Source organism: Rattus norvegicus, chromosome 8 (genome assembly GCF_021556685.1).
Source record: "Rattus norvegicus strain SHRSP/BbbUtx chromosome 8, alternate assembly SHRSP_T2T, whole genome shotgun sequence".
NCBI classification, from domain to species: domain Eukaryota; kingdom Metazoa; phylum Chordata; class Mammalia; order Rodentia; family Muridae; genus Rattus; species Rattus norvegicus.
The window spans coordinates 21,579,204-21,606,426 of record NC_141541.1 but is presented as its reverse complement, the minus strand read 5'-3'; the positions used below and the strand labels follow the sequence as shown (position 1 = coordinate 21,606,426).

At 36.6% G+C, this 27,223-nt stretch overlaps 1 protein-coding gene across 2 annotated transcripts; it reads right to left on the bottom strand.

Annotated features, from left to right (window-relative positions):
- Positions 1-2,651: 2,651 nt before the first annotated feature.
- On the bottom strand, positions 2,652-26,614 carry Chordc1 (cysteine and histidine rich domain containing 1). Of its 2 annotated transcripts, XR_015626594.1 has the most exons (12): positions 26,402-26,570; positions 23,109-23,158; positions 15,924-15,980; positions 14,855-15,012; positions 12,669-12,772; positions 11,468-11,526; positions 8,736-8,798; positions 8,205-8,275; positions 7,075-7,180; positions 4,967-5,086; positions 4,431-4,493; positions 2,981-4,213 (listed from the first exon to the last, which is right to left on the bottom strand). XR_015626594.1 is itself a non-coding variant. In NM_001108128.1 (11 exon segments), coding segments are annotated over 11 exon segments (996 nt in total). In that variant the 5' UTR covers positions 26,466-26,614; the 3' UTR covers positions 2,652-4,069.
- Between the last annotated feature and the right edge of the window lie 609 nt (positions 26,615-27,223).

Below are 27,223 nucleotides of genomic sequence, written 5' to 3'. Positions count from 1 at the left end.
ATCTTTGCCGAACAGCTTAGTGATTTCAACTTTGCAACAGGTTAAGCAATGTGACATGAGTCCTTTTCCTCACCTATATTACAGGACAGCATGCATACCTTACAGGGTAGACATGAGCAGTAAGTTCATATTCACTGATGTTAAAACAATGCTAGTCCATTCCTGATGACTGCCTATCATTAACAGCTACCCAAACATTCCAAATACTGCAGCAGAAAAAAAAAAGGCATTCATTAGTTGGCCAAAACAAAAATAGCAAAAGTAATATGCAGGCAAAAAAAAGACTGTAACAAATAATACCTAAAGAACAGGAATATACTTGTCTGATGTTTTCACTGTAAAGACGACAGTGTCTCAACCTTTGCGAGGTTTTCGTTTTTCATGTTTAATCATTAGTCTGTAATTAGGAAAATCTTTTTGAAAGATAATTTTACAATTTACGCATTTGAAGAGTGTATTTGCTTAGTGAAAAGGTAGTAATATATCATTCTACTTTAATACAAAATCTTTAAATGACATAAAATATTTAATAAGCACTAGGGAAAAGTCTTTGGAAGCCCTTCATATTTCTTCATATCTAAAATCTCCATAAAAACTAAAAAATAAAGATATATATAATATATACACATATATGTGTATACATATATGTGTGTATAGATGTATATATAAAATACATACATGTATACACACACACAACACACATATATATATAAACCTGACAAGTATTTTACAGAGAATGCTCCATACCCAACGATATGAGAACCTATCAATTAAAAGGCCCATGCATGATAAAGAGAATTATAGTTGTAAGAACAAAAGATATGCTGTCAGATAAAAACATGACCTACTGATATGAAAATCAGACAGACCAATAAAACCTTTTTAAAATAACTAGGTCGGACCTAATAGCTCATACTTCAGAATAAGGCCATAAAACAATACTGAATAAACGAACATAGATTAAAGTAAAACAAAATAACCTGCAACAAAATAGTAGCAAAAACCAATCCTTACTTTTTAAACTTCAAAAATAGAGCTGTTAAAACAAAAACCCAAAATGATGCTAAAAAAAACCATATATACCTAAGTACCTGTTAGTGAATACTAACTAGGTCTTTTAATGAGCTTTTAAAGTTTAGTGTGGGTATAGAAAAGACCCAATTTTCAAAGTAATTTTTTAAAAATTATTTTTTGTGGGTGCTCACAAAAAAACAGCAGAAGAAAGCATTACATCCTTTGGAGTTGAAGGTACAGGTAGTTGTTAAGTGCCCAAAAGTGAGTGCTGGAAAGCTGTCTCTAGAGGAATAGCAAATGCTCTCAACCACTATAGTATTATTTTTCAAGCTCCCTGGGTATCTTTTAAATGAGAGGGTTGGAAGCTTTTAACCATTTTAACCTGGGAGTATCTCCCAGGACTCTCTCGGAACTCAAAATATTTGCAAGAATATTTTAATGGTTCTCTTCATTCTGATTAAGAACTAATATTTAAGAAAAAAATCAAATTCTATAAAGACAAAACTCCATGAAATAAGATACAAATGTCACAGCTGACTGTATGCCGTTACTCTAAAAAATATACACAATCAACCTATACACATTTGATTTCAATTCATGTTTTGTTTATATCACTGGGTTAAGTGTTAAAATAGGTTTCAAGAACTACTACCCTTTAAAGGTTCCACTAAAATGATTAAAATTAAACACTCCTACTTTAAAATATTATATCAATGTTAATGTCTTATTTTTGTAAGTTGTCATGTAAGACAGGTCAACTTAGGATATTACTTCCATTGTGCAAGCAAAGGCTAGACAAGAAACACTGCATTTTCCCATAATAAATTGAGATTCAATGTGTATAAAATATTTACAGGTTTGACTGGTTGACACTATAATAAAAGAAAGGCATATATCTAATAGAAATAACTTCTCAAAGCTAGCAAGTATTTTTATTAACTTTTCTTAATAAACTGATAAGGTAAAATATTCTTTCTTAAAAATACTGTCACTTTAGAGTTTAAGGTAAATTTCACTTAGTTTATCTGAATGCCATGCAGAAGTTCTGAAAGAGCAATGAAATGGTCACAAATGTAACCCCTGCATTACTATAAAACAAAACAATATTGTGCAATTAAGTCTGAAGTTAGAAACTTTACTTGCTCTAACAGTGACACCAAAACAGACAGTTGTTGCGATTCAAAGGAAAACAAAACCACCTCATTAAGGAAGTGATACAGATATAATTAATATTCTGAATCAAACTGTTTCAACCTCTTTCCTCAGGTAGTACACAAGATCTCTTTTCATTTCCCTTTTAAGTAGAAACTTAGAAGCACTATTTAGATCCTAGTTTTTTATTGCCAAATTTTTTAGCGTAGTCTTGCTTCACCAAAGCTTGAAGACTACATTAGTATCTTTATACTTGTGGCCAGAGGTACTCAGTATCGTTAATAGTTACTTGCTAATGGTAGGATGATGAGTCATGCAAATAGGTAGCCAGCTCCTGTATCAAAGAGCACAGCATAAATGACTGGTGGCCATGGAGGCCAGAACGACCTGTATGTGAAGAAAAGATTCTGAAGTATCTAAGTTGACACATGGATGCAGGGAATTGAACCCATTAACCAGTGCTCTTACAGGAGCTGTCTCTCCAGCCCCCATACAGATTCTCTATTAACTAAAACAGTATTTTGACTATAATGAAACTTTGTGAGGATTCCATTAACACCAAAGAGTGTGGCAAATAAAGACCTTCAAGTTTTATTTCGATCTAAGTTTATCTGTGTCATCTACAATTAATGAAAATAAAGTAGAACATATAACCATTATATGTGTAAAACTCTTCATGAAACCCTTAAAATAACTCCAAAGAATTATACTATAGTAACTTAACATAATATTCAGCTGATCTAAAATACAGTCTATAATTTTTATGTAGTATATAACTTTTCTTGTCTTGACCAAAGCACATGACAGAAACAACTCAAGGAAGGTAAGGTTTATTATTTTGGCTCACGGTTCCAGAGGATACAATCTATAATGGCTGAGGAGGCAGCAGTGGAAGTATGGGACAGAGGTAATTCATACATCCTGACTGGATAAGACCAGCAGGAGTATATAATCCTCACCCATCGATATCCTTAAGGTTTCACAGCCTTCAAAATAGAGCCTTAAGTTGAAAGACCAACAGCTCAAAACAAGCCTCCAGGTACATTTCAGATTCAAGCCTCAACACACACCTTAATATATTTCAACGAAGCTACACATTCACAATTTAAATACAGTTTTTCATCAGGGAGACAGATATAATTCATAAGAGTGTTTAGACTACAAATCAGATACAATTTAGTCAAAATACCATAAAGAGTACTTTAAGTAATCAGGAAAGAGATTTTAACATTATTGCTTACTCTTATGAATTTTAACCAAATTGATAATTCTATAATCTTAGTTTATTTTCTATAGACTTAAATTATACTGCTTGCCAGGTAATGCAAGTATTGATGCAACTTTCTGAAATTAATTGAACTGCAAACAAATTATAAACTTAGCCAGCACACACATTTTGACTCCACTGCTTCAGAAGTAGTACTATAAAAAGTAACCACTGTATAGGGAAAAACAAAGAAAAGTCTTTCCTTAAAAATTTTCAAGAATTATAGTAACAAATGTTCATGGAAAGGCCAATCCAATTTTTTCTATATACCACTTTGCTTTCCCATTTAAGGGAAAAAGGAGTTATCAGAATTTAAAAAAAAAATCCTCTGTCATTTCCTGTTCATAATAATTTATACCAAAATATACTGTACTGCAGTTATACTTATGGGTCCTTTCCCTCCCTTCAAGTGTAAGGGCAACAACTATAGTTCTAGTGAAGAGACTTGAATAATCATATTATGCAACTCAAAAGAAGATAGAGGCACAAAAATTTAACAGACTTTGGCTTTGAAGAACCTCATGATAACCCTAAAATGGCAGATTAAAAACAACAAAACGATTGCAGCAGCAAGCAACTACATCACCACACACATTAAGAACTCTAAGTTAGACAAGGTTTCTATTTCTCTTCTAATCAATCAGCTATATCTTTTTGTTTCTCCTGCTTTTTGGTTGTAGGTAGTTCAAGACTTGCCCACTGCATGGGCTCTGCCTTTCTCATAGTGATCTCAATCTTCGTTGCAGTCATAGTTACGTAACTTCGTTTAACATCAATCACCTATAACACACAAAGAGTAAGAGTTAACCTGGTGCTTTTAGTGGTCTCAGAAAAATACGTCTTTATTCTAATATTAAAATCAAGCTTCTGGGGCCCTTTTTATGCAATTAAAGTAGTGATAGGACATGTTAAGGTTATATTCATAAACTTTATTTACATAAGCATTCTAAAAATGATTTTAAGCATCAGGACAAGTTGATGGATTCATAATACTTACACCCCATAGTTTCACATTTTGATGAAATTCTTTCTCTCCTTCAAATACAATGTGTACATTTAACTGAAATAGATAAGTTATTGTCATTATTTTTGTGGTAAGTATTGAAAAAACAACCTTAATACATAATAACCATTCAATGAAACATTGAACTACACAAAGCCAAGACTAGTAATTGATTAAATTCATACTGAAGATTTGTGAGACTAAGTACTAATTATAAAGACAATACTGACATTACTCAAGCCATGAGGAAATGACAATATTGAGCCCCACCATTTCATTTAAGAAAATAGTTAACTGGAAAAATTAGCAAGAAGATTTGTACTGATAAACAAGTATGTATTTTGTGACTCTTCTAGTTATTGCTAGACAACTTTAGAATAAACTCTACTACACTGTGAGGTTCACTTAAAATACTGTTTATATTAAAGTCATTTGTGATTTTCTGACCAGAAATAAGAACTGTTGAGAAAATGTTTACAAATAAACAATGTGTTTAAGATAATTTCTACTGAGTTACTTAATATACTTACCAATGTACTATTTGCTTCTACTTGACTGAGTTCTGGCAGAGAATTTTTAGCATACACTGAGATGGTAACTTCACCCCCAGTCTGATGCCAGTCGTGTCTACATGGAACAACTTTTTTCCCCTGTAATGTAAGAAAAACTTTGTAATCTTAAAAACCACTATACAATCACTGTTTTCAAAAGCACTGGCTCAGCTAATAGAGGAAAAATTATTATGCACAACTAAGTACTTCATGAATTCAGGGCAACAACTTCTAAAGATCCTACTGAGAGGTTTAAACAATAAGTTATGATATAAAATATCTTAACAGTTTAAAATGTGAGTACCATCATTTCTCCAATTCCAAGGTTTTTCTTCTTTAATGTTACACTGTTATTGACCATTCAGGAGATAATTTTACACGCCTCATTAAACTTTTATTCCATTTTAATATCCTATAGTCAACTAAGTATTGTCATAGAATGTTACAGCTTAGGGATGTTACAATTGGAAACATGATTCTGCTGGTACTGTGCCTTCTTTCCAAGCATGAAGCCTAAGTTTGGAACACCAGCACCCACCTAAAGATGTTCATATGTGGTGGAATGGATCTGTAACCCTAATGGTGGAGGATTGAGCTCAGGATCCCACAATTGAATGAGGTCTAGGCTCAGGGAACATGAAATAAGGTGGTCAAACTTGGAACCTTCACGTGAGTGCACACTCATATACAAACTGCTAGCTACTATCTTATGATTGTTAAATTATCTTGTCCTTTCATATTAACATGCAGATGTCACAACTTACACAAATCATTTTCTGACTGCTATTGTAAGAAGTAGCACTATTCTCCAATGCTACACTATGGTATTAGTCGAATTTCAAAAATAAATGAACAAATGGTGATGTTTTCTAAGTAAACTGCTCTAAGAAAGAAAAAAATAGCTACTAAATTCAGGGAATTCTGGAACACTTGTATTTCAAAAGAAAAAAAAATCAAAAAAAGCTACATTTAACCAGGGATTACACTTTGAAAATTTTCAAATAAAAAGTGATGCATAATTATTTTTTAAAGTTTAAACTGATATGGTTTGACAATAGAGAGAAATGTATAAACATACTTCACTTTCTGCTAGTAAAGTATTTCTGCAAGTTTTATGGTCAGTAACCTATGATTTAAAAGCAAGAACAATGATACCCAAATACCGAACATCCTCGAGTAAAAGCCTTGAGTTAAAGATACAAGTTTTATGAACTAGAAAGGATCATAAAACGTTATAGCAGCAAAACAAAACATTTGTTATTAATCATGCTATTAAAGTAATACGATTTAGGCTGGAGAGATGGCTCAGTGGTTAAGAGCAATGACTGTCCTTCCAGAGGTTATGAGTTCAAATCCCAGCAACCACATGGTTGTTCACAACCATCTGGAATGAGATCTGATGCCCTCTTCTGGTGTGTCTGCAGACAGTTACAGTGTACTCATATAGAATAAATAAGTTAAAAAAAAAAAACAAAAAAAACTAGGGGTGAATGATTTTGTGGCCAAAATAAAAAAGAAAGATTTAAGTATTGGTTTAGTAACACTAAATTACCAGGAAATGTTTTTATAAAAGAATTTTAAGAATTGGTAAAGGGTGTGAAACTGTTATAAAAAAATTTTTTTAGACTTATTTTGCATGGATGAGTGCTTCCCTGAATGTGGTCTGTGCACCACATACAAGCCTGGTGCCTAAGAGGTGATGAGCCTTGTGGATGCTGGGAACCAAACCCTGGTCCTTTGCAAGAACAAGTGCACTTGACCACTGAGCCAACTCTCTAGCGCTTGTGAAACTAGTTTTAGTATGACAAAGATCTTTCAATTTTGCCAGGTTTAGGGTATTTTTGAAAATTTATATACCTGTATCAATACATACAAGGATTATTTTGTCAATAGGTATCACTGAGATATTGAGATTAACTACTTTGTACACATGCCAATGATTTACCCTAGCTTTAAGTATGTTTTATTTATGTGTGTGTGTGTGTGTGTGTGTGTGTGTGTGTGTGTGTGTTTACTAGTCTAAGATCTCTCTTAAAAATGATTTAGATGAATACAGGTCAGCATGTGACTTTGAAAAGGTTACTTACAGCATCTTTTTTAGTCCATACATGTTTCCCTCTTGTACATCCCTCTTGGGCTAAGAATGTATTAAAATCTGAAGTTTTTCTTCTACAGCAGCTCCAATATTTCATCCTTTAAATTAGACAATGAATTAAAGCCAGTATTATAATCATAACAAATGCAATTAACAATTAAAACTATAACTTTAAATATCTTGCAAATACTTAACTGTTAAAATATATACATACTAGGGAAACTCATTTTCAAAACCAGGTGTTATTTATTCTATCAACTCAGCTTTTGAGTAAATATATAAAACCATCACAATCCCAAGTCTAGTTTCTCATAAAGAATGCACACCTAGTTCCCTCATGAAAATACCAAAAAGTGGTATGAGCAGATAACAAATATTCACAATTCAGTAGGACAATAAAGAACATGGAACAAAGTAGAAATCAGTGTTTCCACACATGATGGTCAATCACAAAGAAGGCAAAACACACTACTAACTTAAGGAACAATCCTGCCCAGGGAACAAAAAAAAATTACAGATCTCCAGGTTAAAAGTCCTGAAGCACACGGAAGCAGTTGAAAGTGTAATACAGTACAATTTCTATATATTAGTTGTATATAATTATATCATAACAGAAAAAACTGGGAATTGAGAATTATGGAAAGCATGGCCTTTCCTGGATACTGATGCTTTCACTGCTTAATGGCTCAAAAATCAAAGTCCGAAAACTCAATGTCAGTCCTTTACACAAAGAAAAGTAAGTCGGGCAACACGGACATGCTTGTAAGCCGTTCCAGAGAAGGCTAAGGCCTGAGGATACTGAGGTAGAGGCTGTTCTCAAAACCCATAGGACCCTGCCTTAGATTAAAAAAAAGAAACAAAAAACAAAAAACCAAATAACAAGTCCAAATAAGATCAGACTGCAGTCACAATGGTTACTTAAAAATTGAAAGCCTATTTTCCTCCCATGTTAAATGAAGGTAACTGCACTCACCCACTTTCTTAGGTTATTATAAGGATTAAGTGGTAATAATATAGGTAAATTTTTTACTATAACCACAAGGCAATGTTTAAAGATATAAAGGTTTAATTAACATTTTGAATCACTATTATAAATATTTTAATTAGGTATACGTAAGTTACCCCTCGTGGAAAATGGGTACTCCAGAATGATATACACAAACTTCTTCTAGACTCTGTAGACCTTGGTATGTCTACAAAACAAAGACACAGAGAAAAAACATTAGCTGTTTACCTCGCACTTGCATCTGAAATACTATCTGAAATACTGGTTACATATAAGACCTTCAAAAATATTCAAATAGCAGCTACAAGAACACTGGTAAGTTCACCACGGAATGGAAAACGACCCTTTCGAACATGGTTAAACTCTAGACTTCTGTAAAGAAAGCACACAGAAAGGCAGGCAACTTACTAGATAAGATGGTTTTAGCCTTTTAGGCATGAAATTAAAATGATTTATATTCAAGTACTCAAATTTACAGAAACATGTTGTAATCAAGGGACTTGTGCTCTCACCAGCAACATGATTTATATGTACAGTATATTCTCTCTGTGTGGGCATTAGAAATATGGGAAGTCTAACAATCACTTCTGAAATTTCAGTAGAACACTGATTTCTTATCCCTACAAACGGTAAAATGAGCTGCAGACCTATATATACATCCATGGTTTGTCTGGAAGATCCGGGCCCCACTGCTGCTGTACGTGAAGGCTCTACAGGTGAATTCACAAAAAGTCATGTTAATAAAACATGGATGCAGCTTGCAATATATTCTCTATTTTTGTATTCATATTAACTAAAGTACAGAAGACCAAAATTTTCGGTTTCATTTTTGTTAAATACAAAGTGCTAGGAGTTCATGTCCTTAAGTATGTATGTTAGAATCTGAACTTACTACTGCAACCTAAAAATGTCTCTTTTCTCATCTTATTCAAAAGCACCAAACGTAGTGAGTCTTCCACATCTGAATCAGAAAGTCTGTCCTCTCTACCTCTAAAGTTACCACAAAATCTTGTCAAAATCAATGAAACACACATTAGTTTAACCTCAAGAACTAGCAAATGCACGGTTCCCATTTCCCACTCTAACCTTCTCCTCTCTACTGGATACATCTTTCTAATTACTATCATTCTTCTCGAATTCCTTTGGTTAAAAACACCATCATATTCAGTTATAGGTATTTCACACATTTCTCTCCGCATGAGAAAATGACTGTAGCTCAGAAGTATTTCTTAAATAAGCAAACAAAAAACAAACTTCATTGCATGAAAATTAAGTCCCTCTGTTTATCAATGCCATCATCAGGTCAGTGCAAATCATATAAAATATATCTGTCAAAGGACTTGCAGCTGTAAGATTTGAAGATCATTAAGAAAAAGATGAAAAAAGGGAGGGGAGAGATTACATACACTTAACCTGAGAAGAACTGGCTAGTCAGCTAACAAAAGGTCTCAATCTCAACACCAGTGAAGAATATAAAAAGCAAGGGAGAAAACTGTATACTCTACCAGAGCTGCCAGAGGATAAACACTGACAGGACTGCTGGCGTAGACACCAGGGTCGAACCCATGAATACTGACAAGCAAATACCTCCACATCAGTTAAAACTGAACACACAATTCCATTTCTAGTCACTAAAGTTTCACACTGAAATATTTAATGACATTACTTTTAAAAAAAAAGGAAGAATCAATTATCAAGTGCAATGCACTTTAGCAATAACACACTCAGAGCACCAAAACGGGCCAGATCATGGCTACATTCCATTATACAAATTTAACAAACATAAGTGAAAAAAGATAAATTAAGAAAGATGACAAGTTTTATTATTCCTATTACATCACTATCAGTAACAAGCAAAAAGTAAATGCTGATAGAAATCTTTGAAAGAAAAATGTCAAATGGTAGCTAAGCTGTCCATCTCAATACTGCCATGTTCATTTTGAAAGTCCTTAAGTTTTGAATAAATTTCCTCCCAGGAATCTCAATCCAGGAGATTAGAAGGCCTAAATCCAGTGCCACGGCAAATGGAAAGGCCAAACAATAATGAGTTTATGGTAAGTGGGATCGTACCCTGACTGGGACTGCTTAATTATACATATTTCTAGCCCTCTATTTAAGGCTTAGTCTCACTCAGCCAAAATGGACTTTGGGTGGGTATTGTTCGATCTCTGTCCCTCCTCCCAATGTCATCACATGAATACTATTAATTAATATTTTTTAACTAAATTATCCAAGATCGCTGGCTGAACTTGGCTTCTTGGGACATAGGCTATGACCTTAAGTCCTTCAATTACCCAGGTTCCTGAATGTCCAACTATTCAAATTATACCATTAATTGTACACCCATCAGCTATGTGCCTGGCACATAGCTAAGCATTCAAAATATAACAAACAGCAAAGAAAAGCACCTTATAACCCTAACCATGAGATGGACGTAGCTGGGAACAGAATGAGAGAGGGCATACAGAGCAGACAGCAAAAGGTCTCATGATGTTTAACCATGCTCTACATTTAGACATTTCTCAGCAAGCTACTCTCTGGAATAACACTGTCTGGTTTTCTATAATAGAGTCGAAGCTCCTTTCCCTTTTTCTGATTCTACTTATGACAGAGCTCTCTCCCTGAATTGGACATGGTGGTACACAACTGTAATACTGCCTGTCAGCTGAGGGAAAGGACTAGAGTGTGAGACCAGGCTGAGAAAGACTTGTTTCAACAAACAAAACAAAACATCTCGCTGAAGCAGATAACGGCTTACCATCAGTTTGAAGTAACCCAGACCCTTGTCCTGGGTTAGGCCTTTTACCAGCTCATGTACTTCTTCACCCACTCCTTTTAGATTACTGCTTAAGCCCCATGACATTGCCATCTGCTAAGCAGCCTACCTCTAAAGTGTCTTTACTTGTATAGCTCCTCTGCAGATACCCAGTTCACATTTATCACCAGCCCTCACGCCTGAATTCTTACCCAGTGCTGCTGACATGTCTTAAGTAGCCCCCGACTGGAACCACTGTAGTCCCTAGGTCTATTGTATTTATTTCAGGTCTGCCTGAATTAATTATTCAATGGACTATTTTTATCCTGTCCACATGAGAAAATGCGGCACAGAATATTTTTGTTTGATACTACTATTTTCAGCCCCTGAAACTTGTTGTCTAGCATAGTGTTTACTAAATGTAATCAAATAAGATTTATTGCCATTATGGTATCAGAGGTTCCCCTTAGGAGTCTTACTGGATTTATAGCCTTAGTCTTCAGCAGAGCGCCAAACATGGAAGTGGCATGCAACTATCTGCTAACTTTTTAGAGTGAACCGCAGTCCTTTGCTTGAATATTAAAATTTTACTGGCTAAATCCAAAGTTTTATTATAACATATACCTTTGAACACCCTCCATTTTTACAAGAAGTCCCAATCTTAATTTCATCACTGTCTTCTTCTGCAATGAAGAAAAAAGGTAACATGAGATTTTGTAACATGGTTTCTTTTTGAAACAAGAATAAAACTGCAGTATTAAAATAGTATTGTATTATTCCACTGTGGTATTATTCTTTTTTTAATTGGAATTTTTTATTTATATTTCAAATGTTGTCCCCTTTCTCAGTTTCCCATACATAAGCCCCCTATCCCATCCTCCCTCCCCCTGCTTCTATGAGGGTGTTTCCCCACCCAACCACTAACCACTTCCCACCTCCCCACCCTGACATTCCCCTACACTAGGGCATAGAGCCTTGGCAGGACCAAGGGCTTTTCCTCCCACTGGTGCCCAACAATGCGATCCTCTGCTACACATGCAGCTGGAGCCATGGGTCTGTCCATGTGTATTCTTTGGACGACGGTTTAGTCCCTGGGAGCTCTGGTTGGTTGGCATTGTTGCTCTTATGGGGTTGCAAGCCCCTTTAGCTCCTTCAATCCTTTCTCTAACTCCTCCATTGGAGACCCCATTCTCAGTTAAAAAGTGTCCTTTCTTTTAAGACAATTATAATTCAACGGGGAAAAAAAAAGAGAGAGAGAAAAAAAAAACAAAAAACAAACAAACAAATGTACATCCTAGCACCTGAAAGGCTGAGGCAGATGATTCTGAATTCTAAGTCATGCCAGATCACACAAGCTGTTGGAGCTACTGGACAACATCTTGTCTTAAAAAAAAGCTTTATACCCACTTTTTGCTTATATGTCCTCAAATAATAAGTTATGTTTCAGTCTACAATGCAGTGATCGTCCAACTTTATAAAATATTTTCTCGTAAAACAGAAATTGTAAAACAGAAGTCATAGATGATATTTTTGTCTCTTGATATAAGGCAAAGATGAAATGGATAATAAAAATATTTTATATGATGCCCAAAGAAACATTTTAGTTTTAAGAACTTTAACTGCTAAAATAATTTAGGGCTGATAAGTTTGCACAAAGACATAATCAATGAACCAAATGTTACTTGGGAAGGAAGTTCTCTGCTACAATATGCTGCATCTTCACACAGTGCAATGTAGCTAACTTTTTTGACAGAAAATTACTAAATTAATGTCTACTACTTAAAAAAAATTATTTAAAACAAAGAAAGAAAAAACAATGTCTTACCTTTTTTATCTTCTTCATTCCCAGATGACAGTTTAAGTTTATCAAGTGCTTGTTTTAGGGAAGCAGATATTTTTAATTCCAAGTTTGTCATTGGCTCATCTGGGCTAGAGAATTTTGAAGTCTTATTAATTTTGGTCATCATTAATAGACCAAAGTACTTCTTTGTACTTCAAATTGATAACCTTAAAAATATCCTATGAGATGTTAATTATCTGTACATCAAGTTATTTCTAATTGATAGTAAATGGCATAACTTACCAACTTCTAATTTTCATTAAAATGCTGCATTATTAAAAAATTAAGTTTCACATATTCACGCCACTGCTAGCATTAAGACACAACTACACAGTGGACTGTAAGAAGGGGGGAAAGACTAGGATTCAAGCTTGTAAAGATGAGTAACCCCCATTTAAAGGATTGTAGAATCCTCTTCAGTCCATCCTCAAGCAAATTCTCAAGCACTAAGTAAAAACAAATTCATCTGTACTAACAGACAATTTACTTATGTGGAGAGTCTAGACTTTTCAATTTAGATAAAATTTTATGACCATGTAAAACCAACACCATAATGATTAAATTACACACACACACACACACACACACACACACACACACACAATTTATTTATGCCTATTCAGTAAATATTAGGTTATTATTAAATGTAGCAATAAAAAGATCACAGGTTATTTACTCTGCATCTACAATGACTTATAAAACATTACTGAAGTATACTAGAATCTATAACTCATGTATCAGATTTAAAATAAAACAGTTAAGTGCTGGAGAGCTAGTTTAGTGGTTTAGAGGACTCAGTGTTCTTCCAGAGGATTGGGGTTTGAGTCCCAGTACCCACATGGTAGCTCAAAAACAGTTTATAATTCTGGTTCCAGGGGAAACAGTTGTTTTTCATGGGTACCAGGTATGCAAATAGTCAATCCCACGTGCAGGCAAAATATGCCCTTACAGATAAAACAAAGTAAAAATTCTCATAGCCTCTTAAGTAAAGCTTATATTTCTGTAGTCCAAATGGTAACAATTCATACTGTCATTAAATTTTAGCACTCTATTGAGATGTAACAGATTTAAGGATGAACTGTACTGTAGCAAAATTGTTGTCCTTTTCTGGTATTTGTTTAACTGCCTAGGTTAGTGTTTGATAGTCTCTTAAAACAATTAATACTGCAGATAGAATAAAAGCATTTTGATCTTTAATTACGGCCTATACCTCAAAATATTAATGAGCAAACAAACATCAAAAGTCAGAATTCTTATTCTGGGGCTATATTATATACTGTTCTATAAATTTACTTAAACATGATATATGAAAGTTGGAAATACTGTAAATTTATAATATAAGTACAAGTTTCAATTGGTTTTGATGATTTTTCAGGCTTGTACTTAAGAACTCACCTGAGGAATTAATCTGGAGCCAAATTCTTTATTTATATTCTCCATCCACTATTTAAGTGCAGATTGAAGAATCTTGCATTACAGGAGTAAGTAAACCTATTATATTAATATAGTGGTTCTCAACCTGGGGGTCCTGACGCCTTCAGAATGGGGTCAAACAACCCTTTCAAAGGAGTTGCCTAACACCATTGGAAAACATAGATATTTACATTATAGTTCATAACAGCAACAAAACTGCGGTTATGAAGTAGCAATGAAATAATTTTATGGTTGGCAGGGTCTCCTATAACATGAGGAACTGTATTAAAGAGTCTAGCTCTAGGAACCACTGCATTAATGTATTTCAATATAAAGTATAGTGTGAACAGGAGGTGATTAGATTAGAACAATCTAGTTCTACTTCAGGCTGAGCAAAAGCTATTTTTAAAGTATTTTGACAGAGAGGGTATCCTAACTCAAGTAAATGAAAACTCACTAAGTACTAATCTAGACGTACAGTTAGTGACTAGGCCTCTGTGACTCTTCAAACTACTCATATAAAAGGACAATTCTTTTACCAAATCTCACCATGCCACCATGAGACTGACACACCAGAAAACAGAGATATACAACCATCCAAGTGTGCACACACACCCTCAGAAGTCAAAGGGTTACTGCCAAAGGAAAAACACACAGTGGATACTGCAAATGTCTTTATATAAAATGCTAAAAGAAAATACCACCAGTAAATTCCAGTATGATACCATCACAAATATAAGTAGCTATATAGATTATACCTTGGCCTTTTTATTGCTTCTACTGGTTTAGGGGCTTGAATGATGTGCTCCTGAAATTTGGGTTTTAATTCAGATAGTTCCTTCTTCTCAGTAGTCTTGACTTCGGGCTTGACTGGTTCCGGTGGCTTCTCACTATTATGCCTACCTTTTGTACATCCCTGTTAGTAAAAGATATGAATCAACAGTTATCTTTCACCTACTTCATGTATGCATGTTTGTATTTTGGGTGTTTTAAAGACCTTTTCTAATTATACATGCCAAAGCTCTGTATTCAAAAAGGTCTCCGCCTGTAGTATCACTTACTCAAGTGCATGTCTAGCATGAACAAAGCCCTTGGTTTGATCTCCAACACTACTAAGCCTGGCATGGTGCCTGCCACCTCTAATCTTAGCACTTGTATTCGAACGTAGGAAGATCAGGAGTTCAAGGTCAACCCTGGCCATAATTTGGGCTGCATAAGAAGACCCTGCTTGACATAACATAAACAAAACAATCTGAGCTTCCCCTTTCCTATTAAGCTGAAATATGACCTTAACCCAAATAATTTATTAAAATTTATTTTTCTCATCTATAACACTGAAATAATGATTGTTCTTTCTTGGTGCCATATAAAACAATGGACCATCTCATTGATGTCATGATGAAATTCACTGCCACTAATTGAGATTGTTTTTATTGTTTGGTTTCTTATTTATTGATATACTCTATCACAATTACCAGCCTCCCTTTCCCTCTAGTGCCGCACTCTTCTCCTCACACCAAGTCACTGGAGGACTAGGAGAATGTGCGCCCAATCACTGCCTACCTACAAATTCCTTCCTAACAGTCTCTTCCAGAATACCAAACACCAAGGACTTAAAATGACAAATGAATTGTTAACATAATAAAATATTAATTCCCCAAGGCAAACCAAGATTTTGGAGGTTATCGAGAAGATGCAGCCCCTTTATAAAGGATTGTAAGGCCTGATATTTGAGTCAATGGATAGGAGTTATCTGACCGCAATCTGGAGCCTCCAGGAACATGTACATTTTAGGAAAACAACACAGAGGAATAAACTAGTACTTACTACAATACTTAAGAAGTCAGAAAAATCCGTTGTTCTTCTCTTACAGCAAGACCAACCCTATAAAACAAGAAAAAATAACAAACTAAAAAAACCTTAATATCGAGCAGCTCTCTGCTCCCAAACCCCGTGGGAGAGAGACCTCACCGCCTGATCAGGTGGGCACTCCTGAGGCTGCAGAGCGGAGGAGACCACCAACACTGCCCACCCCTGCCCACATCCCTGGCCCAAGAGGAAACTGTATAAGGCCTCTGGGCTCCCGTGGGGGAGGGCCCGGGAGCGGCAGGACCCCTGTGCCTGAGACACCGCCAGAACCTGAAGGAAACAGACCGGATAAACAGTTCTCTGCACCCAAATCCCGTGGGAGGGAGAGCTAAACCTTCAGAGAGGCGGACACGCCTGGGAAACCAGAAGAGACTGCACTCTGTGCACATCCAGACGCCAGAGGAAAACACCAAACGCCATCTGGAACCCTGGTGCACGGAGGCTCCCGGAAAGAGCGGCGCAGATCTTCCCGGTTGCTGCCGCCGCGGAGAGGACTTAGGCAGTACCCCACGAGCAAACTTGAGCCTTGGAACCACAGGTAGGACCAACTTTTCCCCTGCAAGAAACCTGCCTGGTGAACTCAAGACACAGGCCCACAGGAACAGCTGAAGACCTGTAGAGAGGAAAAACTACACGCCCGAAAGCAGAACACTCTGTCCCCATAACTGGCTGAAAGAAAACAGGAAAACAGGTCTACAGCACTCCTGACACACAGGCTTATAGGACAGTCTAGCCACGGTCAGAAATAGCAGAACAAAGTAACACTAGAGATAATCTGATGGCGAGAGGCAAGCGCAGGAACCCAAGCAACAGAAACCAAGACTACATGGCATCATCGGAGCCCAATTCTCCCACCAAAGCAAACACTGAATATCCAAACACACCAGAAAAGCAAGATCTAGTTTCAAAATCATATTTGATCATGATGCTGGAGGACTTCAAGAAAGACATAAAGAACTCCCTTAGAGAACAAGTAGAAGCCTACAGAGAGGAATCGCAAAAATCCCTGAAAGAATTCCAGGAAAACACAATCAAACAGTTGAAGGAATTAAAAATGGAAATAGAAGCAATCAAGAAAGAACACATGGAAATAACCCTGGACATAGAAAATCAAAAGAAAAGACAAGGAGCTGTAGATACAAGCTTCACCAACAGAATACAAGAGATGGAAGAGAGAATCTCGGGAGCAGAAGATTCCATAGAAATCATTGACTCAACTGTCAAAGATAATGTAAAGCGGAAAAAGCTACTGGTCCAAAACATACAGGAAATCCAGGACTCAATGAGAAGATCAAACCTAAGGATAATAGGTATAGAAGAGAGTGAAGACTCCCAGCTCAAAGGACCAGTAAATATCTTCAACAAAATCATAGAAGAAAACTTCCCTAACCTAAAAAAAGAGATACCCATAGGCATACAAGAAGCCTACAGAACTCCAAATAGATTGGACCAGAAAAGAAACACCTCCCGTCACATAACTGTCAAAACACCAAACGCACAAAATAAAGAAAGAATATTAAAAGCAGTAAGGGAAAAAGGTCAAGTAACATATAAAGGCAGACCTATCAGAATCACACCAGACTTTTCGCCAGAAACTATGAAGGCCAGAAGATCCTGGACAGATGTCATACAGACCCTAAGAGAACACAAATGCCAGCCCAGGTTACTGTATCCTGCAAAACTCTCAATTAACATAGATGGAGAAACCAAGATATTCCATGACAAAACCAAATTTACACAATATCTTTCTACAAATCCAGCACTACAAAGGATAATAAAGGGTAAAGCCCAACATAAGGAGGCAAGCTATACCCTAGAAGAAGCAAGAAACTAATCGTCTTGGCAACAAAACAAGGAGAATGAAAGCACACAAACATAACCTCACATCCAAATATGAATATAACAGGAAGCAATAATCACTATTCCTTAATATCTCTCAATATCAATGGCCTCAACTCCCCAATAAAAAGACATAGATTAACAAACTGGATACGCAATGAGGACCCTGCATTCTGCTGCCTACAGGAAACAAACCTCAGAGACAAAGACAGACACTACCTCAGAGTGAAAGGCTGGAAAACAACTTTCCAAGCAAATGGTCAGAAGAAGCAAGCTGGAGTAGCCATTCTAATATCAAATAAAATCAATTTTCAATTAAAAGTCATCAAAAAAGATAAGGAAGGACACTTCATATTCATCAAAGGAAAAATCCACCAAGATGAACTCTCAATCCTCATCTTCGGTTGGTTTATATACAAGTGTGCAATTTCTAGGCTTGAACGTAAAATGATGCTATCTGGTGCTGGATAGAGGAGCCTTATTTTTTATTATGGCAGCTTGCTATTTTTGTAATATGGTGATTTGGTTGAACACATTAAAGTACAGTAGTAACTGATCTCCCCCTCTTCCTGGATGAGTGAGGAGATGATTAAATGTTGATGTCAGCATCCATGAGCATATTCAGATGAGCTTCTGCTTCTGTTGAAAAGGATGCTGTGTTTGATTGTGGTCCGAAGCTTTGAAGCACTACTTGGCATCTCCTTCCTTGGAGGTCTCACTGTTTAAACATAACAGATTTGATAGCTTGTTGGTAAGGTGAGGTCCAGCTTGTCTCCACTAGGTCATCTTCATGTGAATCCGGTGGTTATACGGTTTTGTTCTAGGGATATTTCATTTTTTTTAATAACGGTTTTAGCTGACATTCATGGAGAGAATGAATCCTTAGAAGTGTGCCACTAGTGAAAGGAAATCCTGTCTAGAGTATGTTTCTTTACAAAGCTGTGTCACACCATCCTTTGGGCCCTCTGCTGGAAAAGTAGAATCAAGTCTCAAATAATGCCTTTTAAATTGTATCCTCTAGTATTATAGATGTAGGACAGTACTGTATCATACCTCTGTGGATGTAAAATAGCTTGTACCTGCTTTATGATACGTAGTAGTGACCGTGCTTTATCAGAGCTGTTTTTAATGATGTTGCTCAGAATGTTTTCTTTCCAGATGATGATTGAGAAGCTAATTTAAAAAAAAATGGTGCCAGGTACCACAAGAGTAACAGAACTGTGCTGTTTTCTCGGGTTTTGTTTTTTTACTTTTTTTTTTTTTAATGGAGTGTGCTGGATGTCTCTACAGTTTTGGTCAGATGACTGCAGAACCTGGAAAAGCTGTTGCTGCTGTTGATGCATAACACACTGCTATTATTGGTCTTTTTATATAAATATAAATATATATATATACAGATATATAATTTGAATTTTTTGAAACTTTACCTGTGCTGTCAACTTTCGAAAAAAGTATCCCCGTTTACTGTGTTGAGTTGGCACTGTACAGAAATTAACAGCCATATTGGTCTAGAAATGTTGAACTTAAGTTTTTTCCATTTGTACAGGGGTAACACACTGTATTAAATATGTAAGGTCTTATATACGTGGGTTTGATTACAAAAACTAATAAAGTATTCTCTAAAAAAAAAAAAAAAAAACCTTAAAATCATGTTGCACTGATTTCCTTGAGTCCTGAAATTACTACATACACACCAGTTCAGTTTTTGTACGCTGTTTCGTAATCACACAAAATGATTTTGTTTAAAAAAAATAAACAATAACTTCCTAAAAGTAGAAAACCAGAAGCTGCTTTTTTAAGAATAGCATTTGAGGGTACTCCTAGCCTTCACCAGGCTGCCACCGCTCTCTAATGCAAAAGAAGGGAAATAAGTAAGGAGATGCTGAAATACCGTGGCTGGCTCATACGAAGCAGACTGTCCACAAACCCACCAGTGGTAAAACAATCAGGAAACAACTGGTTACAAAAGCAGCTCGCAAGAGTGCGCTCTCTACTGGAGGGGTGAAGAAACCTCATAGTTACAGGCCTGGTACTGTGGCACTCCTTGAAATCAGATGCTATCAGAAGTCCACTGAACTTCTGATTCACGAACTCTCAGTGTCCAGTAAAAGAAATTGCTCAGGACTTCAAAACAGATCTGCACTTCCAGAGTGTAGCCATTGTGCTTTGCAGGAGGCAAGTAAGGCCTAGCTGATTGGCCTTTTTGAAGATACCAACCTGTGCACTATCCATGCCAAACGAGTAACATTATGCTAAAAGATATCCAGCTAGCACGCCGCATACGCGGAGAACGTGCTTAAGAGTCCACTATGAGAGGAAACATTTCATTCTCAATTTTTTTTTCCTTTTATTCCTGTTAGTAGTAGTTCTGCATGATAGATATTTTTTCTATGGGGTCAAAGTTACCCAAGTCTGTAATTGCGAGTGGAAACATAGGGGACAGAATCAGGAATAGGCAGTTTCTCCACATTCATTCCTGTGTGAATTTTTAATATAAATGCCAGATGTAAAGCATTAACACAAGCAAAATGTCTCAGTGAATCCATTTCAACAGCTCAACTTTATAATTACAAATAAACCTGTTAAAATTTTGTGGACAATGCCAGAATTTGAATTTTTTAAAAATTAGTAAATTTCTTATTGATGGCAAATAAATGGTGTTTGTAGCACTTTATCTTACAGTAGATTCCATCCATTCACTATACCTTTCTAACAGAGTTGTCCTACATGCAAGTACATGTTTTTAATGTTGTCTGTCTTCTGTGCTGTTCCTGTAAGTCTGCTATTAAAATACACTAAACTCTATCTATCTATCTATCTATCTATCTATCTATCTATCTATCTATCTATCTATCTGTGGTGGGGGTAATAGTATTTGAGTTTAAAAAAAAAGTTTTTTTTTAACATCATCTATTGGATGAGGGATGTAACTCACTGGAAGAGTTCTTGCCAGTGTACACAAGACCCCATGTTCGATTTCCAACACCTTCTCTCTAATTCATGTATTTAAAGGATCTGAGGAGTAAGGTGATTTACTTGGAAAAAAAAAATCTACTAAGTAACAATTAGAGTACTTTAGTTTATAAAGTAAACTAACCTCATAGCTAGCGGCAGAGTAGACTGAAGCAACTGAGGTAAGTGCAGTTCTACCAAACTATCAAGGACCTCCTGGGTATTAAAGCAAGGTGCCTCAAAATTAGGGAAGCAGACAGTCTGACAATGTCCTCTGCCTACCAGCACAGAAGACTCTTAATGAATTATCCAGAGCTTAACTAGGCCCATAGTAATAAATGATTTTAGTGCTTTCCCATCTTAAACCCACATTGTCAGTTTCAAGTAATAAAAGAAGCCATTAACTGACTAGAATATTAAACCAATGAAAATAAAGTAAGGTTAAGTAATTCCCCCTTGGTTACCAGAAAACTGACTGCTCTGGTATTTAGAAGCCTTCATCTTGATTCTTTCGTAACTCTCAATAAAAGCTATGAGGAACAAAGAACAGAGGCCCCTGGTTCTGGAGCTCTCTCTCTGTGCTGCTTGCCTTACCTCCACCTATAAGATTTACTATTGGTTCTGTCACTGTATTCTGGCCTCTTCAGAGCCTGTCTGCCCTTTCTTCTGGCCTTCATCTTTTTCGTGTCTGGTGCTATGCCACTGAAGAGGTCTCATAATTATTTCACTCAAAAACCAGACACTTTACATAGTGTACCATGAACAGCTTATTGAAGGTGGTTTTCAATTACTTTTACTTCTAATTGGTAGAGAGTAAAGAAATAGAATATAATATCCTTGTGTCCCCAAAATAATATTAAATTCACATGGGTAGTTTCTTACAGCATACAAGGTTTGGTAGTGATTTTTTTTTTTAACACTATATGCTCTTTTAAGGTTCTCTCCTGTTTTTAAAAGAAAAAACTGAATTTCCTGAATTTTTTTCTTTTCTTGGATTGAGATGCACATGAACCAATTACGAGAGTTTAAGGAGTGCTGATATTATCTACAGTCTTCAAAAAATGTATTGTTTTACTGACTTTTACATGCACTTTTTGTATTTTTCCCTTCCAGTATTTCTGATTTCCTATCCATGGGATGCTTCCCATTTCTGCAAGTCTATTTGTTTGCATCCTCTAATTATCACCTATAGTCTAGTTATTCTTAGGTCACATTTGAATATATGTCCTACAGACAATATCAAATCATTCTACTCCTAAACAGAAACATTTTTATTACCCTCATTTTTGCTGTTGTGTTAGTTTTTATTCCTCAGTTCACTGTGTGCTCAGGTGTGTGTCCTCTATTTTTTTCCATCTAACTTTTTGAGACAAGGTCTATCACAGAACCTAGAGCTTGATATTTCATCTAGACTGGCTTCAGAGAGGCGCCTTTCACCCTGATTTTGATGTAGGTGCTGGGGAATCAAATTTAGGTCATCCTCTTGCTCGGATGGCAAGTGTTGTCACCGACAATAATTCTCCAGATTCTTGTTGTGTGTCTGTATGCTATAAATACATACTGCAAACCTTGGCTTTCCAAGCCACTGGATTCCATGGTTTAGTAAATTTCAGGTAATACAAGCATTATACAGCTTGCTAGTTTCATATTTAACCAAATGAGTAGTTAAATTTATGTTAATTACAACAAAAACATTCTAATGTCATATGGTGAATATTTGGAGAAAACATTGTTTATATTAATATTTAAGGAAAGAGAGTAACCTGATGTTGACAAATTAATCCTGTTTTAAAAATATGTAAGTCACTGAGAACTTACATACCTCATATTTCATTAAGATTTTTTTTAACAGGTACCATTGAACATTCAGTCAAAAAAACATACAAACAACCCATGAACAAGAAGAACCATTCTACCATTTCTCTGATTCTTCAGCTTGCTAAGGAAATAAAGGAGAAATAAATATGGTATCATGTTTCCAATAAACTACTCCAACTTAAATGTGTCTAAGCACTAAACACCTGAAACAACCACTTCTAATACCCAGGGGGAGGCCTTTCTTGTTAGGCACAGTGACAGAATAAAGATTGAGACCTATATAACTGCTTTTATCCAACTTCAAACTTAGGAAGGGAATAAATCATTAAGAAAGTGAGTTAGAATGTAAATAAAGTAACTCCATAATTGGAAAATATCACTGTTGACTATTGTTCTCTTTAGACACTCTGCTTAAAGTACCCCAAAATGGCCATCAAGAAAGTAAAACTAACAACAAAGCAAAAAAGTAGGTTTTTTACATCTTTAAGTTTATTATGCAAATACAAAGAAACTGAAAAGGTATCTTGTTCCTACCTTTAGGGCATCATGAAAGACAGGAACGCCTGGGTGGTATGTGCAAGCATCTGTTCAAAAACAGAAAAGGAAAATCACACAAGTTTATACATCGCTCCTTCCTTCAGGTGTTAGGGTTTCAACCTTTTTCAAATGTCGGCAATTACTCCTTAAAACTTTATTAACTCCTTGTATTAAAAACTGTAAGTTAAATCTCTAAGAGTATGAAACATTGAAACATGGACAAACTAAACCAGAACTATTTAAGGATAATGTTCAGAGATTTTCAATATCAGTGGTTTTTATCCTTCCTAATACTGTGACCCCCATGTTGTGGTGACCTCCAACTATAAAAGTATTTGGTTGCTACTCCATAACTGCAATTTTGCTGCTATTAACACTTCTATATTCTTTCATTTTTTGTAGTAAAATTTGCTTAAAACTTCTAATCCTAATGAGTCTAAAAATCTCATACATGTACACAAGGTTTCAGTCTCTCTTACCTACCACCTATACACACCAACCCATCTCCTTCCCGCTGAACTTCTGGGTCCAATTAGTGCTGCCTGAATGAGTATTCAACTGGCTAGCCACTACCCTGAAGCAAAGTAACTCTTCCCTAGCAGCCACCAACTGACCGCAGACCCTCAGCTTAGCCTGAGGCTCACAGCCCCCTTCCCACTCAGTGCTAGGGTTTGTAACTAGCTGACAGCACAGAGGCACAGCACTCCTACCCATCTGCCACTTGAGGAAAGTAGCAAACTGAAGTATACTTATAAACCTATCCATACAAGATTCCCAAGAAGTTCTCTAAAAAGATAGTTTGAAAAAAAAATAACATTTTAGTAACTGCTGTAATATCTAATTACTAAATTAGCATTCATAACCAATTCCTAGATCACAGGAAATCATAGATTTCTATAGTCTGTTTCCTTATTGCTATTGATCATTTCCTATTTCCTGTCTCTCTCCATATTACAGATTAAGTTTTAACTTTTTAGTTCTTATGCAAAATGCATTTATTATCACCAGCAATGTGGAATATTTTGTTTAAAACAATCATAAAACACACTTATTACTTGACAACACAGTGCCATGAGGGTAGAGAAAGGAGGTTTCATTCCTCTGTAAATGTCTTCACCCATTCAACCTTCCAAGTTTAATTCCTTACAAACCAGCTCCTACTGTTGCCTTGAAATCTCTCTACCCTCTGTTACTAGATTAATATTACCTTCTTAGTAAGTGCTGGCCATGTACACAAAAATAGTAGTTAATGCAACAGGACAAGAAGAGGCTATTAATTAAGTACAATATATTTGGAATATAGAAGTTCAGAATGGAAATGTTATGAACACAAAGTTATGAAGTTGAGAGGTAATCATTTAAAACTGAATTTAATGTACAGTCACTGCTGCAGTATACAATGTATAAACAGCCAAGTGTAAAACAGTCCAGGATGTAAGGAATAGCTCCACCTTCATGGTGCAACTGGCATGAATGAAATGGGAAAATCACTGTTTTCAAAGGTAAATGAGAATTAGATAGACATTTCTTCTCTAGCATTTATCACATTAACAGTTTTCCTGAAATTCATATTTAATGATGAGAAGTGACAACACATTAGTGGTTAAGTTTTGAGGGCTTTTTTTTACACAAGTTTGCCTGAAATTTTCACTTGTCATTCATAACTGTTGTGTTGTTTGTAAAAGTTTGTCTTTTACATATGCAAGTTACAATTCACAGTTCTTTTTAACATGTACTTGAATTACAAACTTAAATGTCTTATCATCTTGAAAAAGTCCAATTTTTGTATACAGGCAAAACAACTAACTTAAAAGGGCATGAAATATGGCAATACACATGGAAAATATACCACACCACTAAGAACGACAGGACTGCACACAGACTGGCAGCTTCTTACAAGTAACACATCTATCATTGTACTCCTTAAAAACCAGAACATATTGGGACCTTCAACGCTAATCTTTTTATTTGTAATTTTAACATGTAAAGTCAAATGATTCCCAGTCTAATAAACTTTCTCCTAAACCCAATGTTATCAACTGTCACTCATTCAACCAATTTACTTGGTATTTATCCCTACTTTCTAAAACATTTCCCACTTTGCAAAAGTGAATAAACTTTGGCCAGCTGACTGGAGTTCCCTTGATGCTGTTAATAGCCCCAAATTCATGACTGTTTATTAAGGCTTCCCTAGCCTCTTGCTCCATTTCACACATACACAGACAATCTTCCAACAACAAGCTGGTCTCTCTCCTGAAATTTGGACGGGAATCTTGTACCCTAAAAATACTGCCCCATGCTACAAGACATCAATGTATTCAGTATTGAAGTAGACTATGCACATACCATGACAGCGTTTAACATGTGCTCATACATTGGTTGCATCTTTCCCTTTAAATCCTGTCCCCATCTTATTTTGAAAGACGTTACTAGTCTACTTGTGTACCAAAATAAATCTTTTAAGTACGTCAAACGTGAGAAAGGATCACTAAGTAAGGAATTGGTTTTAACCTTTTTCACCAAGCTAAACTGTGTTGTTACTACCAGGTGCTGTTCTGGTCTGCGAAAGGATAATTCTGTGTGGTTCAGTTATATAATGAAGTCCAATACCTTGCATATAAAGAGCATACTATAATACTTAATCTTGAGATTAAGTGTTGTTCATTCCCTCAATAGTCCAGTAATCTGCATAAATATTCCACTCACTAATGAGATTCACACATACCTCTGGTTTCACCCAGCACAGGTGCTTGCTTTCACTGTGCATTCTAAATTAAACCACACTGGTTTTTGAAACACCATTCGGGGCTCATTTTATGCTGGAATGGCGAAGTTTAAATAAGCTGGAGGCTCCCAGCAAAAGTATGCCGAAAGCGTTATTGTGGAGCGGATGTTTAAGAGTCATTTCCGCAGCCCAGCCCGGTTATTTAAAAAGCAAGTCATTAGATAATTGACTACGCTTTTCACTAGTACTCAATCGCTCCAAGAAGTCTAATACAAAAACGGTCCATTGTGCACCTCTTATCCTCTCACGCCCAGGAATCACGGCGGTGCTAAAGTGTAAACCGGGTCCAGATAGCCCTAGAATTGAGGAAGTGCAGGGGATGCTCACTGAGGAATGAGGGGCACCGGGGACATTGAAGCGCCCGGCCCTGAGCTCCCGGAGAGGGTGAGAGACCAGGCAGGCTCCCGGGGGCAGCATGAGGTGAAGCGAGGTGAATCGAGGTGAAGGAGGCCAGAGGTCGGGAGAGGGAGACCGGGGAAAGGCTGCGGGTCACGCTCCTCCTTACCATCCGCATTGGCCTCGGGGTCGAAACGCTGGCCACAGCCGCGGTTGTAGCACAGGAGCGCCATTCCGTTTTCCCGGCGAAACACACACCACCCAGGAGTAGAAGTGAATCACCACGGCAATCACCTCACCGGCACTACTGTTCAGGCCGCAGCTAGCTTCCGGAAGCCGCCGGTACTGCTTCAGGAATCTTCCCGAACGTTCCGGTTGCACAGGCGCAGAAGAGACGGGAAGAGGGGGGCCAGCGCCGTGCGGTGTACCATAGATTTCCTGCCGGACTCCTAGAGGTGAGCACAGTGGAGGTGGACCCGGACAGCTATAGATGAGATACACTCGGGCGGAAGCGGAAGACTGGAAGAGCCGCGCTCGCTTTGTGCTCGCCCCTCCCCCAATTCTCCACCGGTGCTGTGTGCTGCGCCGCACGCCGAATTCTCCGCGCAGCCGCAGTCGCTTGGCAGAGGGTGAGAGAAGGGTGAGAACCGCCCCCTTTCCGGTCCCTCGGCCCAGATCTGTGCAGCCTCAGGTCCTGTGCTCTCTTGGGACTGCTTCAGTTACCAAGAATTGAGGTTAAGTTGTTTTAAAAAGGCAGAACTTTGAAATGAGCAAAATTATGTTTTGAGTGCAGCCCTAGAGTCAATCACAATACTAAATTGAAGCTTCACATTAGTTATCATTTAACCTACTATTCAATCTGTCGGTCTTGTAAAATTTTTAGTGTGCAAAACACAGTATTCCATTAATAGGCAACTTGCAAACAGTATTATCCTCAGCACATCCTTTCTATATGATGCTTTTGAAATAGCAAACAGTTTTGATGACTGAA